At 40.1% G+C, this 19,425-nt stretch overlaps 1 protein-coding gene across 1 annotated transcript; it reads right to left on the reverse strand.

The window, feature by feature from the left end:
- Nucleotides 1-4,017: 4,017 nt before the first annotated feature.
- LOC307170114 (myosin heavy chain, fast skeletal muscle-like) lies at nucleotides 4,018-18,840 on the reverse strand. Its single transcript, XM_079891137.1, has 41 exons — nucleotides 18,817-18,840; nucleotides 18,527-18,568; nucleotides 17,990-18,202; nucleotides 17,711-17,854; nucleotides 17,475-17,631; nucleotides 17,199-17,226; nucleotides 16,699-16,810; nucleotides 16,527-16,619; nucleotides 16,372-16,435; nucleotides 16,172-16,270; nucleotides 15,986-16,089; nucleotides 15,665-15,803; nucleotides 15,461-15,579; nucleotides 15,208-15,357; nucleotides 14,949-15,119; nucleotides 14,567-14,873; nucleotides 14,258-14,325; nucleotides 14,090-14,177; nucleotides 13,901-14,018; nucleotides 13,655-13,778; nucleotides 13,426-13,562; nucleotides 13,081-13,336; nucleotides 12,761-13,003; nucleotides 12,500-12,676; nucleotides 12,258-12,403; nucleotides 12,064-12,154; nucleotides 11,568-11,957; nucleotides 11,321-11,447; nucleotides 11,050-11,168; nucleotides 10,767-10,963; nucleotides 10,499-10,682; nucleotides 10,243-10,408; nucleotides 10,031-10,155; nucleotides 9,612-9,920; nucleotides 9,299-9,502; nucleotides 9,079-9,204; nucleotides 8,499-8,669; nucleotides 8,298-8,402; nucleotides 8,119-8,214; nucleotides 7,902-8,033; nucleotides 4,018-4,145 (listed from the first exon to the last, which is right to left on the reverse strand). The coding sequence occupies exons 3-41, from the start codon at nucleotides 18,188-18,190 to the stop codon at nucleotides 4,125-4,127; spliced, it is 5,808 nt and encodes a 1,935-aa protein (XP_079747263.1). The 5' UTR covers nucleotides 18,191-18,202; nucleotides 18,527-18,568; nucleotides 18,817-18,840; the 3' UTR covers nucleotides 4,018-4,124.
- Between the last annotated feature and the right edge of the window lie 585 nt (nucleotides 18,841-19,425).

Here is a 19,425-nt window from a genome sequence, read left to right on the forward strand (position 1 = left end):
AATGATTTGAACTAACTAAAATGAAAACTATGGTAGTATTGGTAAAATAACCCTGTCAAGAGTGTCAATGAAGATTGTTCTCACCTTTCGACGGAAGTCAACCTACCTGCCAATATAAAGCATGCACGAATGACAAATAGATTGAGGAAAAAGGCACTTTATGAAGCTGGAGTTGATAAACATCTGCTGATTACCGTCAGACAGAGAAGAAAAACTGTCATCCATTACAGAAAGAGGAAGAATGAAGAGCTGTGGACGCCTGAGCACTGAGACCTGTCACAGGTGCTCGCGTTCACACAGCCCCGCCCCCTCACAGACACAGCCCCGCCCCTCACAGACACAGCCCCGCCCCCAGACACAGCCCCGCCCCTCACAGACACAGCCCCGCCCCCTCACAGACACAGCCCCGCCCCCAGACACAGCCCCGCCCCCTCACAGACACAGCCCCGCCCCTCACAGACACAACCCTGCCCCCTCACAGACACAGCCCCGCCCCCCAGACACAGCCCCACCCCCTCACAGACACAGCCCCGCCCCCCACAGACACAGCCTAACTATAGCAGACACACTCTGTCCTTCATCACGAACAGATCAGGAGCAGCTGCTGAAGAGACCACCAGAAGAGAAGTTTACACAGTACAGCGCAGGAATCAACACATCTGGACACATCTCAACACTTAAAGCATGAATCAGAATCTGCTTCCACACACCCTGATGATAAAGCATCTAATCTGAATATATGAATCTAAAGTTCTTATGTTGAGTCTACAGTTAGAGTTGATAAAAGGCCGGCAGCTTCATGCACTTTCACACAGTAATGGTGAACAGAATGAATCCAGTGTTTCATGTTGTGTATTTGTGTGTATAATCATCTTCAGCTTCACTCTTAAAAATAAAGATTATTTACATCTGTGGTTCCATGGAGAACACTTAACAAAAGATTCTTTATCGTGGAAAAAGGGTTAAAATGTTCTTCACTCTCAGAACAAATAGTTGTAATGGTTCCTCTCGATCGAAAAGTTGTCGGTCCACTCGAATTTATGAAATATAGCTCAACGCTCAAACCAGGTGGAATCGATGCTTTATTGTCCAATATAGGTGCAAAACCAGATGATAGATCCACAAAGCAGCTCAAACCTCTTGATGTGAGTCTAATGGAGTCAGACACATTAGCATTAGCGCCATCTGCTGGACAACTCGAGTAAAAGCAACTGCACATTCAAGTCAGGTCGTTTTTATTGGCATAGCGCTTTAAAAAGCAGAAAATCTTGCCTTGATGTCTTAAAACATTCATTAATATTTGTCCACAGAGTTTAGATAAATTCTCCACAGGGTCAATGGCTTTCACATGGAGTGGTTAGAAAGAAGCATGTTGTCTGACTCTGATTTGATGGATGCCAGTGGTGACGCTCTTTAATTTTCGTTGTAGTAGAAGGATTTATCCACTTTATCGCAGCTCATCACTACCCATTTAGCTTATGTCAGTGGTTTTTTAATTTTATATTATTAGTCCAAAAATTCCTAATGTACTACAATTAAGGCATCAAACTTCCCACATAGGCTGAGCAGATTCCTGAATAACAACAAATGGTCAATGTAACACAATCATCATTTAGACATGCTTAACAGATCGTGCGAGCCACAGGTGCTTATGCCTAAATACGTGGAAGCATCATTACATTTGTTTGAAGTCACGGTCATGTTACTTGTTGTAATATATACTGGAAAAAAACAAAAACCTGGTGTTTTTTAAATTATCTTTTTTTCTTTACATTATTCAAGCATGTATTGTTTGTTATTCTACCCTGGCATTAATAATAATAATAATAATAATAGAAGTTAAATAAAATAAAAACTGAATTATGGAGAAATGGATTGCGTAGACACGCCCACCTGCGCGCGCCTCTCACAGAAACTCACGTCTCTCCGGATTCCCGCACTTCGGTCTGAGGGGATTCTGCGAGATAACATCACAGATGGACTAGCGCCAACGAAAATGTTAATTTAATAGGAAAACAATTTGTGCTTGAAGTCTAGTTGAAAGAATAATCGGGTCTGCTTCCACGTGACGACGACAAATCAACACAGAAGTTTTGCTCAGAAACGTGAGGTAAATTTAACTTTTTTTTATTCCGTTTGCAAAATGATGTCACATGAAAGTGACCTCAGAGAATCAGACGTCTTATTTTACAATATTTTTCATGGTCTGTTTTCTAGAGTTTATACAAAAGGGTCATAATCCAACTGCAGATTCATTATAGAGTAGGCTAATTACTGCAGCTGAGGACAGTGTCAGTCCACAGGCCATTACAGCTTTTCATTAAAGTTCCTTATCTAAAAATAAACAATGATGTCTTAATTTATTTGTGATAGGATGAGTTACTGGGTTGTAAACCCGTGATAGGTGATTCCTTTATGTTTGGCTGTTTAACTTTCAGCCTGCCATTTGTGAGGATCCCTCTTCAGAGAAGAACAGCTCCTAAAATAGCTATATTATTGCTAGTGTTTTTGAGTTCTATGAGTTTTTGTGGATGTATCTGGTGCTCCTGGACTATTTTACATGGTTGCGAAGGCGTTGCTAGGTAGTTTAGTGAAATCATCAAGTTAAAGGCAAGTAAAATATAAATTATGCTTAACACAAATATTAACAGCCTACAGCAAACAAGTGATGATGACTGTAAATGTAAGTTTGGTTATCATATTGTCCCTTGACTGAAATCTAATGATCATTGACATGCCAGGTTTTCAGTCGTCCTTGAGTTATTGTATTTTTAATCTGGAAAATATTTTTTATATTGTCATGTTCACTTCAGTGCTGTATGTTATTTGTAAAGTAATTGAACTGTGGTCATTAGTTCAATTACTAACCCTAACCCTAATATGCTGAATAATAGCTTAAAGGGTAACTAAACCCTAAAACAACTTTTTTTTTAGTTAATGATTTGTAAGACTGGGGCTTGATTAGTGCTGTTCATTGATTTGAGTAAATTTTTTGACATTTGGGTATAAAGTGTTTTAATTCTACAAAATATGATGTAAAAACGTCTGAGTGCTGCCCTCTTCAGGTTGAACGGTGGCTACTGCAGTTGAATTTTCCAATTGGAAGTTGTGGTACTGAGTGATGTAAGCAGGTACGAGCTCACCACGCCCTTGGCAGAGGCTCAGCCCCTGGTATAAAAGCATCTTGTTCCGTCAAAACCACTGTAACGAGGCAGGAGTTGGAATTGCGAGTATTGAAAACGATCAGGATAGCGTATATTAGCATCTAGTTAGCTGAGCATTTATATAGTTATTTAGCTTCTCCAAACAGCTCGCGCTGAAAAGCGACGCAGTGCCAAACGCTGCTCCTCCTGCATGGACTCCACCACCGCTGCGGCGTCTTGATGTGAGTCAGCATATATTTTTGGTCAGAATTAATGTTCCTTCCTATTAGGCTCAGGTGCACGCCCCCCCGCTCAGCCCCGCCCTCGGTTCGTCCCCTCTATCTCCGCTGATATTCAAATATTGCCAGTGGGAGGAGTCAGGCTCTGACCAGCGGTTGAGTTACCCTTTAAAATCCTAGGCATACGAAATGGAGTGAATGAACACAGTTTGAGTGTGTGTTATTGCGAAGGGATGCCTTGGACATTGGAAAGTTTTGGACTAATAATATAATTACAAGGGTGGTGTATGTATGACAGCTCTTTTAGTGTACTTGGGAACTTCTATTGAAAACAGCCTTCAACCATCGGGTTAATAACTTTAACTCAAACACTTGTGTAATGTTTGTTAAGTAGGTTCCTTCATTCAAATAGAGATGCAGCGATACAATAATTATTTGAGTTATGTTTTATAACGAGTAAATGGCTGATACTACTAAGTGAAATTAGGCGTCAGAGTGTAATAATGTACAGAATGAAAGATAGAGAAATATTCTAAAGGACTTAGGCTAATACCCTTATTCTCCTGTTTTATTATGATTGTTTTGTTGCAGACGCTTCTCACCCCCGTACAGTGGAACGCTTGATAAAAACACAACAGCAAGAACATTTCAGGTTTACTTTTATTGTCACTAAATTGCATACTGACATCTCACAAGCAATTCATATTGTATGATGACTTGCTACGTTGTCAGATGTGGTTCCTCATTCCTCAGCTTCTTTGCTCTGAAAACAAGAACAGAGAGTTATTATTACGGTTTCATGCAGAGCTCCTCTGTCCTGCTCCTGCACAGTTTAGATCCGTCCCTAACTCCTAAAACAGCTCCTCAACCAGATAATCAAGGTTTGGAAGTAAACGCTGATCTCCAGGAGCAGGACTAAAAGGTTTAATACACGCATGACAGTGGCAGAACGAGTTATTTTATTCACCGAAGCTGCATGGACAGACGCTTTCACACACCTTTTACATGGATGGATGGAAAGGTGAGCTCAAACTTCTGTTTACATCCGAACTGCTTAAATGTTTAGTTGAAGTCAGCTTTATTCATTAGACTATGCATTGCAGACTATTTATTATAATCGTTTAATTTATTTATCATAAGTGATGATGTCAAATTAAAGCGGTAGGATCAGAGTGAATATGACAAGTACAGCAGTAAACCTATAGGTAGCGAGCATCAGCCACAGTGAAAGTGAGCTGTTTAATTAATAATGACACAAAAAGTGCATAAATACTACTTTAATTGTTTTAAATTTTTTATCTCTATATTCACATTGCTAGTAATATACTTTTTTTTTGTTAAAATTACATATTTCCCTTTATCTCAGTTCATAAAGTGGTGTTCTGATTATGGTCTTCATTAATTGATTGGTCTTGGTTGTAACTCCTTTTTCCATCAACAATTATTAACTAAAGAAGGCCTGTATTGAGTAACACTTCTCTGAATACTTATATTATGTCTTTCATTTCAGCTCACTGGGAATCTGTTCGGAGGAGAAATCCCAGCATGCAGCAGTTGTAACTGATGCCATCCTGAATATGCTGATTAAGGCTTCGAAAGAACAGTCAGTGTGGGAAACACTCTTTCCTCGAGGACACATTTCACAAAAATGATGGAGATTAAGTGCCGGGATTCTTTCCATAAAGTCAGGAGCAGAAATGTGAATTCACACAATCTATTTTCTAAAGGCATCTTGTTTTATTGATCTTATTGTGAAAGATTCATCCATATGCATATGTTCCTTTTTTATTTTTTGACCACATCATTTTTAATCAAAATATCATCTCTGCCTTCTCTCTGGTGACGTGCAGGACTTCTCCAATCTTACACTCATCTGCCTCCCTTTGTCAGTGCAACGCCTGCATATTAACATCAAATCAACAATCGATGTACAGAAAGAAATCCCTACCCAAGGTCACAATACTCTACTTCTGTTTCATCATGACTTTATCTGCTGACATATGGACATGCGTATCCACTAAAGTCTACCTTGCAGTTGAATACCATTACACAAGAGAATGGGTGGAAGATGATGTCTGTCCGCCTCACCACAACCACTCAGAGACAGACAAGCAGCAGCAAACATCTTACAGTGGTTAGAGGAAACACCAGCCAAATCTGAACGCAGTTATGAAACGAAGAAGTGCGCTGTGTGTGATAAAGGTAAGCTGATTACTCTGTTCACCTAAAACCAGCATGCACACCATATATAATGTAGTGTAGTGTATTTGATAATATCTGACCTGATAACATTAGCGGTGAAAAAATGTGCGCTTCACACGTCTAGTGTGAAATGGGCCTGTTTGTGTTTTTCTTTTGCTTACTTATAATTAGGTTATCCACACAAGTCAGGGTTTTTCCTGTCTCAAACGAGGCGGAGGTGGTAAAGTCCTGATCATGTACGTATTTTAATGATAAGATAATTAAATGTCTATTTTTCGTAGACCATCATATACTGTGTTTCACCACAGTATTTTTGTGGGTGGAGCTCGGTACCTCTAGTGGGAGAAAATTTTGTACATTTTAAAGATGAATGAATCTGGTGCACTTTGAGTCACCCCGAATCCGCTGTTAAAAATAAATAACCCACCCGCCAACCGCTCAGACCTATGATATTCTCTGATTTAGATATCTGCATCTGATCATCACATTACAATTATTCAGATTCTCAGTGTTAAGCATGATGATATGGTAACACATCACACTGAAGTAGGCTGATTTAAAATGAACATTTATTTAAAATAAAAGTTCTTCTTTTGGCAAAATTACATTTCCGTAATAGCCTAAACAGAGGCTTTACTCCCTTCAAACTTAAATTGTCAGTGTTTCATTACATCACTGTTGGAAAAACACTCCTATCAGAATACCATATTACCTTTATAAAGGGTATTTTTTCCTAATTTTATCTTCTCATTTTCCTTATTTTATTTGATCAATACATTCAATTAGAATAATAAGACATTAGGCTATTACCAATCAAATTAAATAATTTACATTGAAAAATTGCAACTGTATTAAGTGATATTATGAAATTGGTTTAAATATACAATATACAAATAAGAAATGTTGAAAAGAATGATACTTTGAAACTAAACCGCCAGTAGGAGGCGGCAGGCGACCGTCTTAATGAGTGAGTCATTGAGTCATTCATACAAACGATTCGTTCAAACGGCTGATTTATTCAGAATGAGGCAGTTTATGAATTGGTAATTGAATCTATGACTCAACTGATTCGTTCAAAACGCTGAATCATTCAGTAATAAAAAAGAGTGTTCATGTGAGATACGCTATGGTTCTGCTGTGATCTTTGTTTTGAACTATTTTCGCTGTACAAACAGAACAAAAACAGTCATTGCGTCTAAAATGTAAGTGACTTAATTTGAACTATTTGTTTATTGAACTGTTATGAAATCAGTCTCTCATTTTCAATCATGATGGTATTCACGAAAACAGCAATCTGGTCGTGTGATGTTTTTTAACTGTATAATATGTTATAAATAAATTTGTGAGCTCAACAGCACAACTTTGTTATGTCAGTACAGGTATATATATTTTTCAGTATTTCCCTAGTTATTTTATTTATTTATATATTTTTTTGATATTGACGTTTTAATCAGGCCATTTGTCTGGTTGGGCAAGTAAAATTCTCTTTCACTTGTCCCTTAAAAAAAAAACCCCACACGTGTCCCGGACAAGCGTTAATGTCAAGCACTGGCATATGTTTTCCTTGATTCGTTTTCCCTGAAGAGAATTACGCTGTTGAAAACGAAATTAAAAGAGTGACGCAAGTTCATTGCGTTTTACCGTAATGAGAGTTCCGTGTCTTTATTAAACAACACATTATAATGATCCATCTCTCATCCACCCTCGATATATTGGAATGTTATTTATTTATTACTTGCCCCGCCCGGCCCGCGGATATAACCTCGATCCACGCAGCACTATCGGCAAACTATACGGTTTGAGAATGGACACAGGCCGGGAATCTGCAACAGAACCGTCACGGTAGAAAAAGCGTATCTGAGCATGTGACTGCCTGTCTGAGTTTTGTCGAGAGCCGGAGTAATTCTCTATGCAGGAAAAACCCTGCAAGTTCTGCTGTTTGTGAAGTTTAAATTATAATAAAAATATGCTGGCAAAATGATTTTGGTTTCTGATTATTAGAAAAAATATTCACCAGTTTTAGCAATTGTCAATATTATCATTCATTGTAACCCTAATTCAGTCCATTCCAATATGGTGCAGTGCTCAGATTCTTATTTCAGCAAGATTAGAGTGAATCAGCAAGAAAAGTCGTAGGTGGTCATTCATTCTGTCAGTGAATTCAGTTTCAGTTTTCTTTTAATCGCTGTGTTTGCCTGACCGACCACAGTCGAGTTGTTTTGAATCAGCTAGTGGGGCTAACTAAACAAACAACTTTGCTCTTTGCAGCTGTTGTGCTGCCCAACAGTTATCATGGTAGTATAGGTTTGACTGTTACCTTTCCAACTTCACGGCTCTTGGCCCTCAGCTTGTTGACCTGGGACTCTGCGATGTCAGCACGCTCCTGAGCCTCCTCCAGCTCATGCTGCACCTTCCTGTACCTGGACAGGTGAGTGTTGGCCTGCTCCTCCTGTTATGATTACACAAGATATTCAACCCATTTCATAGCAGTGCATTCATGGCACTGGACGCTCAAGATTTGATATTAGACTCACAGCTTCTTCAGACTGGCGCTTGTAGGCCTTCACTTTCAGCTGCAGCTTGTCTACCAGATCCTGCAGTCGGGTCACGTTCTTCTTGTCTTCCTCAGTCTTTGGGTGTAAATATTGGTCATGGTCTTAGTTAAACTGTTTATTGTAAACGGTGGTAAATTTCTAATTAAAAGTAGTTTTACCTGGTAGGTAAGTTCCTTCACTCTCCTCTCGTATTTGCGCACTCCTTTCACAGCGTCTGCTCCACGTCTCTGCTCGGCTTCAACTTCAGACTCTAACTCGCGCACCTTCAATAGAGAGTTATTGTTTTGCCTGTCAAATCTCTGCCACGACCAGTATATCTAAGAATGAGTTTTGTTAAGCTCCTGAACACTCAAATTTACCCTGGACTCCAGTTTCTGGAGCTGTTTCTTTCCACCCTTCATGGCCAGACTTTCGGCCTCATCCAGACGGTGCTGCAGATCTTTGACAGTCACCTCCAGGTTCTTCTTCATCCTCTCCAGGTGAGCACTTGTGTCCTGCTCCTTCTTCAGCTCCTCAGCCATCATGGCAGCCTGAAATATAAGCCAATTTAGGTTAACTAACCTATTGAGATGGGCAGTTGTGGCCTAATGGTTAGAGAGTCAGACTTGTAACCCGAAAGTCAAGGGTTTGATTCTCAATATCAGCAGGTAATGACTGAGGTGCCCTTCAGCAAGGCATATAACCCCCAATCACTCTCTGGGTGCCACAACAAAAAATGGCTGCTCACTGCTCCTGATGTGTGTGCCCTAACTCTAACTTGGATTGGTTAAATGCAGAGGACAAATTCTGAGTATGGGTTACCATACTTTGTCTTCACTTTCCTTCACTTCATAGCTAAAAATACCTTCTATGAATATTCCCTTTGTTACCACATGAACCTGAACACAAAGTCAAATAACTGTTTAAATTAGAATAGAGAAGCAGAATGTAAACACCCACATCAGTGATGGCCTTCTTGGCCTTCTCCTCAGCATTTCTGGCCTCCTGGACTGAATCTTCCACCTCACCTTGAACCTGGACCAGATCAGTCTCAAGCTTCTTCTTGGTGTTAATAAGACTTGTATTCTGTGGGATGTAAGCAGTTAGTTTAGTATACATTATAAATGAATGTTAATCATGTATCCTGAATTTGTTCCAAGTATTTAGTAATTTTTTGTACTTGTGAGTGCAGCAGTCCCACACGCTCGCTGGCATCAACCAGCTCTTGCTCCGCCACTTTGCGGCCTCTCTCTGTTTGCTCCAGTGCAGCTCTCAGCTCCTCAATCTCTGCTTGCATCAGGTTATTCCTGCGCTCCACCATGGCCACCTGTTCCTTCATGTCCTCCTGTCCTCTGAGAGCTTCATCAAGGTGCAGCTGGGCATCCTGTGGCAACATTCTTTCTTTGTTAGTTCTCTTGCTTTGGTTCATGTATCATATTCATATTGTCAAACATGCAATACTTAATGTATTTCCACATTCCACAGAAAGATACCTTGAGTTGGCCTTGGACATTCCTGAGCTGTTTCTGGGCCTCAGCAGCCTGGCGGTTGGCATGACTCAGCTGGACCTCCATCTCATTCAGATCTCCCTCCATCTTCTTTTTGACTCTCAGGGCATCATTTCTGCTCCTGATCTCAGCGTCCAGTGTGCTCTGCATGGAATCGATCACTCTTTGGCTGTTCCTCTTGATCTGTTCCATCTCCTCATCCTTCTCAGCAATCTTCCTGTCAATCTCGCTCTTCACCTGGTTCAGCTCCAGCTGCACACGAAGAATCTTGGACTCTTCATGCTCCAGGGTGCCCTGATGGATAGTTAAAGTAAAAATTATATAAACCTTGTAGAAAAATTGTGTAACGTTCACCATGTTAGAATAGAATTTTTCCATGGTTTGACAGCTTTAAATAACAGTACTTCAGCTTCTTCAAGCGCAGTCTGGATCTCTGTTTTCTCAGACTCCACTGTCTTCTTTGCCTTTTCCAGTTCATGAATTGTCTTTCCAGTCTCTCCAAGCTGCTCGGTGAGGTCAGAAATCTCCTCTAAAGGGTTTAAAAAGCAGAAATGTAAACATTTGTTTAAATGCATCTCTTTTTTTCCCCTTGGTGTACAAATAAATGTTGCATTACGTTGCAGATTCTTGTTCTCCCTCTTCAGTGTCTCGAGGTGGTCAAGAGTTTCCTCGTAGGAGTTCTTCATTTTGAAAAGCTCAGTGCTGAGAGAACGAGCTTCTTTCTGAGCACCTTCTAGTTCAGCCTGACTTTCCTCATACTTTTGTTTCCACTCTGCTAGCACCTGAAAATGAAAGAAATGTAGTCATTGTTAATTAGCTAAGTCATCGGTTCATCAGTGTTTAGGTTTATAGGTTATCCATGTCTTTCTTACCTTGTCAAAGTTTCTCTGCTTCTTGTCAAGGTTGGCTGCCAATGCATTTGCCCTCTCCACATCAATCATGAGATCCTCTACTTCACCCTGCAGTCTCTGTTTGGTCTTTTCCAGAGAGGCACACTTTGAGTTCACCGCCTCAATGGATTCTTCAGCATCCTGCAGACGCTGGGCCAGCTTTTTCCTGAGGAAGTGATATGAAATTATGAAATCTGACTAATATTTTTCATAATAAATGTAGGAAGACTTTTTCCAATGATGTATTTACTTGGATTCCTCAAGCTCCTCAGTGCGCTGGATGGCATCAGTCTCATATTTGGTTCTCCACTGAGCCACTTCACTGTTGGCCTTAGACATTCCACGCTGGAGTTCAGCTTTGGCCTCCTGCTCTTCCTCAAACTGCTCTCTGAGCAAATCACAGTCATGGCGGGCAGACTGAACCCCATGGGCCAGAGCGTTCTTGGCCTTGAAGTCAAAATGTTTCCTTTTATTGTATACCGCTATGTTCATGGTTATTCACAGTACTTGGTAACAGAAAATTAGGTACATACCTTAACCTCTTCTTCAATACGTCTTTTGAGTTCCTCAATCTGCTGAGTATAAGCTTGTTTGCCTCTTGTCAATTGAGAAACAAGAGCTTCTTTCTCCTCCAATTGACGGCCAAATTCCCCTGGTATGAGACAATGGGTAATTTATATAAGTGTCTACAAGAGCTGTATGATGTCAGTATTGGGTTTTTGCATCACAGGTTTTTGCTCAGTTCTATAATTGTGTGCATGGTGTATTCAATGTGTGCGTGGTATATTTAGTTTATTTACGTACCGTTTTCAGTTTGCAGCCTTGCCCTCTGTCCATTTAAATCATTAAGTTGGCGTACAAACTCATCATTTTTGGTTTTTAGCTCACTTGTTTGGTCTTCTAATGTCCGGCACATCTTTTCAAGGTTTGCCTACAATAATTATTAAAACTTTTACAACTTTTTGACCCCTTTGTGTGTGTGTGTTTTTTTTTTTAGTAGTTTTGTAAAACTAAAACTAAATCTTCACTTAAAGTTTTCACAAAATTATACCTTTGCTTTAGCCACAGCCTCCATGTTACTTGTCAAGTCATCAATCTCCATCTTGTATTCACTCTTCTCCTTCTCCAGCTTCTGTTTGACCCGCTGAAGGTTGTCGATCTGTTCTCCGAGTTCAGCCACACTGTCCGCCTGCTTCTTCCGGAGAGCTGCGGCTGTTGCTTCATGCTGCAAGGTGGACTCTTCCAGATCACGACGCAACTTCTGGAATTCAGCTTCACGCTTCTTGTTCATCTCAATCTGGGCAGAAGTGGCACCACCAGCTTCCTCAAGCCTCTCACTGATCTCTTCAAGTTCCCTGGAGAGATCAGCTCTCTGCTTCTCCACTTTAGCACGAGCAGCTCGCTCGGCCTCAATTTCCTCCTCCAGCTCCTCTATACGGGCCTAAAGAAAGAAAATAAAAATGATGCAGTGTTATTGGCAATGTGGGTTTTTCCAACTCTGCAACTACTTCAGAGTTTTACAATGAAAAGATTAGGGTTAGGGTTACCTGAAGTTCTTTGATCTTCTTCTGAAGCTGTGCTCCCAAAGACTGTTCATCCTCAATCTTGCTGAGAAACTGACTTATCTCAAAGTCTTTCCTGTTTTTAAAGTATTGTTTTTTTAAAATATGCCGAATAGGTTAGTGCCGAATACTTACTTTTTGTAAAATGTTTAATTGTGTAAAGACTAATGTCCACTCACTTTTTGATCTTCTCTTCTGATTGCTGTTTGTCATTCTCCAGGTCCATTACGGACTCCTGGGCCAGTTTCAGATCACCTTCAAGCTTTCTCTTGGCTCTCTCAAGGTCCATACGGAGCTTCTTCTCCTGCTCCAGTGAGCCCTCAAGCTATTGTCATGGAAACCAGAGCATTAATTATAGTATAGAGACACAACATTAATTTCCTATTGATTCATGTTCTTATTCTCATGCCAAATATCTTACATCATCCACTTGCTGCTCAAGCTTTGTCTTAGATTTAGTCAGAGTGTTGACTTTGTCTTCCTCTGCCTGAAGGTCATCAAGAGTCTGCTGGTGTGCCTCTTGGAGGGCTTTCTTCTCTTTGGTCAGCTTGGCAATGCTCTCATCCTGAGAGGCCATCTCCTCCGTCAGGTTTTTCACCTAAATGGAAACATTATTCACTGGTTTCATCCTCAAGATCCTGAACAGTCAGCAGTGTGAAGAACATGTGAAAAGATTATTGACCTTATTTTCTGTTGCATGTTTCTCCTTCTCCACTTTGGCCAAGGTGAGCTCCAGGTCATCAATGTCTTTCTTCAGTTCAGAGCATTCGTCCTCCAGTTTCCTCTTCTTGGCAGTCAGTTCAGCATTGATTTCCTCCTCATCCTCCAGTCTCTCGCTTGTCTCTTTGAGTTTGGCCTCGAGCTGGATCTTGCTTTTAATGAGACCTTCACATCTCTCCTCAGCATCAGAGAGGTTTTCAGATTCCTGTTCATTGAGATGGATTTAGTTTAATGGCTTTTGTTCATAGCTTTAGCATTATCAATAAGAGCTGAAATACTCACAGATGTTACTTGCAATAGAAGGTCGTTTTTCTCCTGAAGAAGTGACACCATTTTTTCTTCAAGCTCCTTCTTTTTAGCTAATGCCTTTGTTAGATCCTCCTTCATTTTCTCAAAGTTATCCTTCATGGCTGCCATTTCTTTCTCAGTCTCTGCACTCTTTAGAAGAGGCTTGATCTTGAAGTACAGCTTCATCCATGGCCAATGTTTCACATTCATGAATGAGCGGATGTTGTATTGGATGGAAAAAATTGACTCTCTGGGAGACGGAGTTTCTGGTTTTAGTTTAACAAAAATATTAAATTTTATTTATTTAATTGTAAATGATATAATGTTTATTTCACTCACCTCCGCTCCATCATTTTGACAAACTCCTTCCTCATGAGGAAGCCACGACAACGAGCCTGAGTCATGGTAACCAGCGCTGCTAGTTTCTCATCTCTCATCTCCTCAAGAGTACCCAACAGACCAGCTTTGAAGAACACCTGCAAGAATATATAATGATGTTTCCTGTATATTATGGAAGCCATTCTCCTCTTTTGTAGATTTGAGTTTAGCCATTTGTTGTGCAGCTCACCTTGGTGTGTCCAAACTTGTATTGGGTGTGGTCAACATCAATAGAGCCCAAGAGTTTCTCTGAAGCCTTTTTGTTGTCAATGAACTGTCCGTCAGGGATGACGCTAGCATTTAATACTTTGTATCTAGAGGACAGTCAGAGGAGAGTCATGTTTTTGTGAATCAAAAAAAAAAAAAAGGTCATAAAAGGATGAAGATTATGTAGTGCATCATCTCTAATTCAGTGGTTGCAAAAAGGTGTCTTTACCTCTGCTTGAAGTCACCATAGAGGATTCTGCTGGGGAAACCCTTCCTGCAGATTCTGATGCCCTCCAGCACACCATTACACCTGAGCTGGTGGATAACCAGGAAGTTCTCCATCAGACCTGCAATGAAAATGTTCTTAAGGTTCCAGAGATATTTTCAAAACCTTTGAGTCTTCAGAGATTAGGATTACCTGGAGTCTTGGACTCATTAGGAATCAAGCAGCGCACAAAGTGAGGGTGAGTGCTCCTCAGGTTAGTCATCAGCTTACCCAAGTTCTCCTGTGGAAACGCTTGTCATTAGTCTAATCCTCAATGGTGTAAAAATTCACATTCTTCATTAAAAGAGAGAATCTGTTTACCCTGAAAAGTGCAGACACTGTCTGGAAGGAACCACCCTTCTTCTTGCCTTTCTTTCCTCCTCCCTCAGCTGTTTTATGTAATTGAAAAAAGAGTCTTTATTGATCTTGTATTGCTTTCCATTAACCCCTTCAATAAATCTCTATTTGAATCTTGTTGAATCTATTTGTTATCTTGCATAAGTTATATATAAAATTTTCATGATACTTTAGAATCTGCGATCACATAGTGTGTTACACTCTGATAATCTAAGCATGTGTATTGTACATAATCATAACACAAAGGAATTGAGGAAATGCAAATGGTCGTACCATCAGCAGCTCCATGAGCGGCATACAGGAAGGCCAGCACTTTGAGCGATGACTTTTGGTAGAGTTGCACGACAGAGTCGTTCAGTGGATCCTTGTTCTTGTCCAACCAGCCATTAATGTTGTAGTCCACAGTGCCGGCATAGTGGACCAGAGAGAAGTGGGCTTCTGCCTTACCTTTGGCAGGCTTGGGCTTCTGGAAAGCTGGACATTTGCCCAGATGCTGATCATATAGCTTGTTTTTGAAGCTTGTGTCTGTAGCCTTGGGGAACATGCACTCCTCTTCAAGGATGGAGAAGATGCCCATTGGCTGTTGAAGAAATATTCATGCTCAAGTACAGGCACGATATGAATAATCATTTTAATTTGCTGAATGTCCTCTTACCTTCTCAATGAGCTCAATGCAGGCAGCCAAGTCCATACCAAAGTCAATGAACTCCCATTCAATGCCTTCTTTCTTGTACTCCTCTTGCTCCAGAACAAACATGTGGTGGTTGAAGAACTGTTGCAGTTTCTCATTTGTGAAGTTGATGCAAAGCTGCTCCAAGCTGTTGAACTGACAATTAAGCAGAGGCAAGTTATTACTATTGTCTATTATGTTTTATATCCTGATTGTTACAGAGACTTTGATAGCTGAAGCTCACATCAAAGATCTCAAATCCAGCGATGTCCAGCACACCAATGAAGAACTGTCTTGGCTGCTTTGTGTCCAACATCTCATTAATACGGACAACCATCCACAAGAACATTTTCTCATAGACAGACTTGGAGAGCGCAGAGACTGAGTTGTTCACCTGAGAAATTCAAAGGTCAGCGTAGATCATATCATTACTCTTTTACTTCCCAAGACAACTATGAATGTCTGCGAGACACTTTTTCAAGTAGATAAGTGATCACCTGTGGTACTGTCTGGCCTTTGGTCACCATCTCATTTCCGACCTTCACTCTGGGGTAACACAGAGCTTTCAGCATGTCAGCGGAGTTGAGGCCCATGAGGTAGGCGATTTTATCAGCCACTGAGGAAGAACAGTTTTACGCATTATTGTCACTAATGAAGTGAACGTTTACATGTTTATAGTATGTGCTAATTGTACGTCTTACCCTCGGTGCCGTCAGGCTCGGCCTGCTCTTCTCTCTGCTTCTGTTTAAACTTCATGCCTCCATGATGCATCACAGCACCTGTCAGCTTGTAGATGCTGATTTTCTCATCAGCAGTGAAGCCCAGAATGTCAATGGCAGTCTGTTTTTATATGACCAAATTAATCACACATTATTCTTTTGCGAGTCAAAAAGAAGGGTATTTTATATTGTATGTCATTCAGTTTATTGTAGTGTTTTTTGGATGTTTGTTTGCTCAGATAAATTTAATAAAATCTGAAAATACTGCTTCTACTACTAATAATAATGTAGTTGTCCACATACATCTGTGGCAATGAACTCCTCCACATCATTGATACTCTTGACAGTGATTTCGCCCTGGCTGATCATTGGATAGTCGTAAGGGTTGGTGGTGATGAGCAGGGCCTCTGTAAAGAGTTGATGTGCAGTGTGTTAACAGTGTCTCAAACATGGAAATAAATGAAATGCACAATACTGTAGATTTCTCACCGAGCAGCTCTGGCTTGTGTCCGGTCATGAGCTGGTAGAAGATGTGGTAGCTCCTCTCAGCAGACAGCTGGAATGTTACTCTTGACTTTTCCAGCAGATCTTCCAAAGACAAAAATGGAGAAAAAAGTTGTTGATTTTAATCGATTAACTCACATCTTACTCTCCAAATAAAATGTCTGGCTTAAAATAATGTTACTCACAAGTTTCGATATCAGCTGAGGCCAGTTTTCCAGTGGTCCCAAAGTGAATTCGGATGAATTTACCCTAAGCAGATTGAAATATTTAGAAGTTTCGAATTTCCCAGCTTTGGAATGTTAACTGAATTTGTACAATTCATCTGGCCACAGCAACTTACAAAACGAGAAGAGTTGTCATTTCTCACAGTCTTGGCATTTCCATAAGCCTCCAGCAGAGGGTTGGCTGCAATGATTTGATCCTCTAGCGACCCCTGGTGAGTAATTAAGTAATTTCATCATGCAGAATAATTTGTTCACTGTACTTTGAATGATATTCGATTATTTAGTCACCTTCATTTTGCCAGAGGTAGATTCTGCCTTCTTTCCGCCAGAAACAGCGATTGTCGCAAAGTACTGGATGACACGTTTGGTGTTGACAGTCTTTCCTGCACCAGATTCTCCACTGAGTGGACATGTTAAAGATGGAAAAGAACATGTTTCAGAATATTATAAATTATGTGATATGTTGGCTTTTTGTAAGTGCTTCTTTAAAATCCATAAATGTCAGAGTGAAACCTGCATGCACATGCATCATGCTGGCAGTGTGGTCTTAACCTTGTATACATGCAGCACTGTCAGTAAGCGGCTTTTCCCCACACCTTTCTCTTACTTTAGTTTTCCTGTCTTTCCCAGCACATGCTAATAAGAATGATGCCTATGCATTTACATGTTACAAGCTTTCAACAGCAGAAAAGGCAGGTGTTAAACTGTTTTCTCTCAATAGCTTAAACAATGTTAGCTTTTACATGATGATTCTTATACAATAACTTTAATTATCATAGCCTACTTACGTGATCAGGATGGACTGATTCTCCCTGTCTGAAACACATTTAGTATTATTATAAATGAAACCGCTAAAGAGATTATATTTTCAGGGTTTTTTTTGTATATCATATTTGTAACAAGATGTACACCACTACATAAATTACTCATAAGAGATCCATTAAGTAAAAAGAGTCCATTAAATAAAGAAATTGTAGGTGTATTAAGCAAAATGTAAGCAGGCTCAAGTTTAGCACAAGTTGATTGGATTGCAAAACGGATTGCAAATGTATATCTCCACCTACCAGTGAGCATGAACTGGTAGGCGTTGTCGGAGATGGAGAAGATGTGAGGCGGGGCTTCAATCCTCTTTTTGCCTCTGTATCCATTCACAACGACTGTATCGTACACTGGGAGCCACTTGTAGGGATTGACAGTGACGCAGAACAAGCCAGAGTAGGTCTGAAACGGAGATAGATAGTCCAGTTTTATAATGCTGCCGCCCCATCCCAGGAATAAAATATGATTAGCTCAGACTTACGTAGATCATCCACGCTGCGTAACGCTCTTTGAGGTTATACAGCACAGTAGGCTCATTGAGGTGGGTCATCATGGCCATGTCCTCAATTTTGTCAAACTTAGGAGGATTCATGGGGAAGATTTCAGTGTCTTTCACCGTGATCGTCTATAAAGTTTTAAACATGGATGAGACATTTAGTACAAACGCTGTATTTGTTTCACCTTGCAAGTAGTTTTACAGTCCACAGCATCATGTTAAACTGTTTTACAGAAGATCAACACATTTTTTAATTCTACTTACTTTCCCACACAGAGTTTTGACAGTAGCTTTGCCGCCTTCTCTACTAGCAAGAACACCCTTCAGGTACATCTCGCTCGGCTCTGACACGAAGAATGCCGTTTTGGCATCAAAGGGGGTGTTCTGAGCCTCTATTCTCTCTCTTTCCGGCTTCCGGAGGTAAATGGCCGCCGGGCCGAAGCACTCCATTTCACCATCTCCCATGGTTGCGGTTTACTGTGAGAAGAGAGAGAGAATGTGCAGAGGGATTTATACTTTCATAACTTCTAAATATTAAACAAATGCAAGTGGAATGAAACGTATTAATTCCTATGAATGTGGAGCGCAATGATTCTTCTCCATGTGAGTGTTTCTGAGCTTCTGTGTTCTAAAGCAGCTTTTTTATCCTGAGCAACTCTCTTTTTACTCAAGTTTAAAAATTAAAACAATTTGGTACTCTATTCAACCAACTGTTTGCTTTAGAACTGAGATGGGATCTCTTATTTTCTTAGCTTCTAAAATGAAAACCAATGATTATAAGTATGCATATATTTTGTTTACCTGCTGTCCTGTCCAGAGAGAATGTGTCTGAGGTTGGAGATGCTAAGAGAAAGGAAAAAAACTTGAGTTCAAATATGTGCTTTGAATGACATGAATTACAAGTATAACTTGGACTAATTCAGTCAGATTAGTATCAAAAGCATATTGAACAGTGCATAGCCACACTCTAAACTCTTAAATAATCTAACTGATTACCATGTATCAGGGTTAGCCATTTAATCTCTAAACTGCAGAACACAAGTATGTGATATTATGTTAATAGTAGAAGGAGAGCATGATGAACAACTCACCCACCTTTGAGTTCCAGTCAGTCCTTAAAGGAGCCTGAAGCAGCTTCTTATATAGACAGAATAGTGTTCACTCAGCAAAACTCACTCACTGTATTTGGTCATGTATTTTTAGCTCCGTTTCAAAAGGAATTTTTGTTCAACTGATTGTCACGTTCATCAATATCATGACATTAGCCAAATATGTTATCACTATGATGTAATTAGCTGTCCAGTCTTAATTAGTTTTAGTTTTATTTAAAGGAAATAATGTGTTAGAAGAACAGATAATTGGGTTGAGATAATGGCCGTGAACCCTTCAGTAAGATGAGGTAAATTGTCACTAGATGAATTAAATATTTGAAAATAAGCCACCAATATTGAGATTAAAAATTAGACTTGATGTATTTATAGGTGCCACTTGTGATCAAGCGCCTTAACCTTGAGAAAGGGTTGTTATGTGAAGGGTATCAGTGACTGGATTTCAGACATTGTTTAGGTCTTATGTAGAGCACAATCTTCTTCAAGTGCCTTGGCACTACAGTAGAGCCCAGTTTAGCCGTGGAGAAGCTCTCAAATGTCACTTGGAGACTGTTCCCAGAAGCCTGGAAAGCTTTTCATGTGACAAAGCAG

Source organism: Squalius cephalus, assembly GCF_949319135.1.
Source record: "Squalius cephalus genome assembly, chromosome: 13".
NCBI lineage: Eukaryota > Metazoa > Chordata > Actinopteri > Cypriniformes > Leuciscidae > Squalius > Squalius cephalus.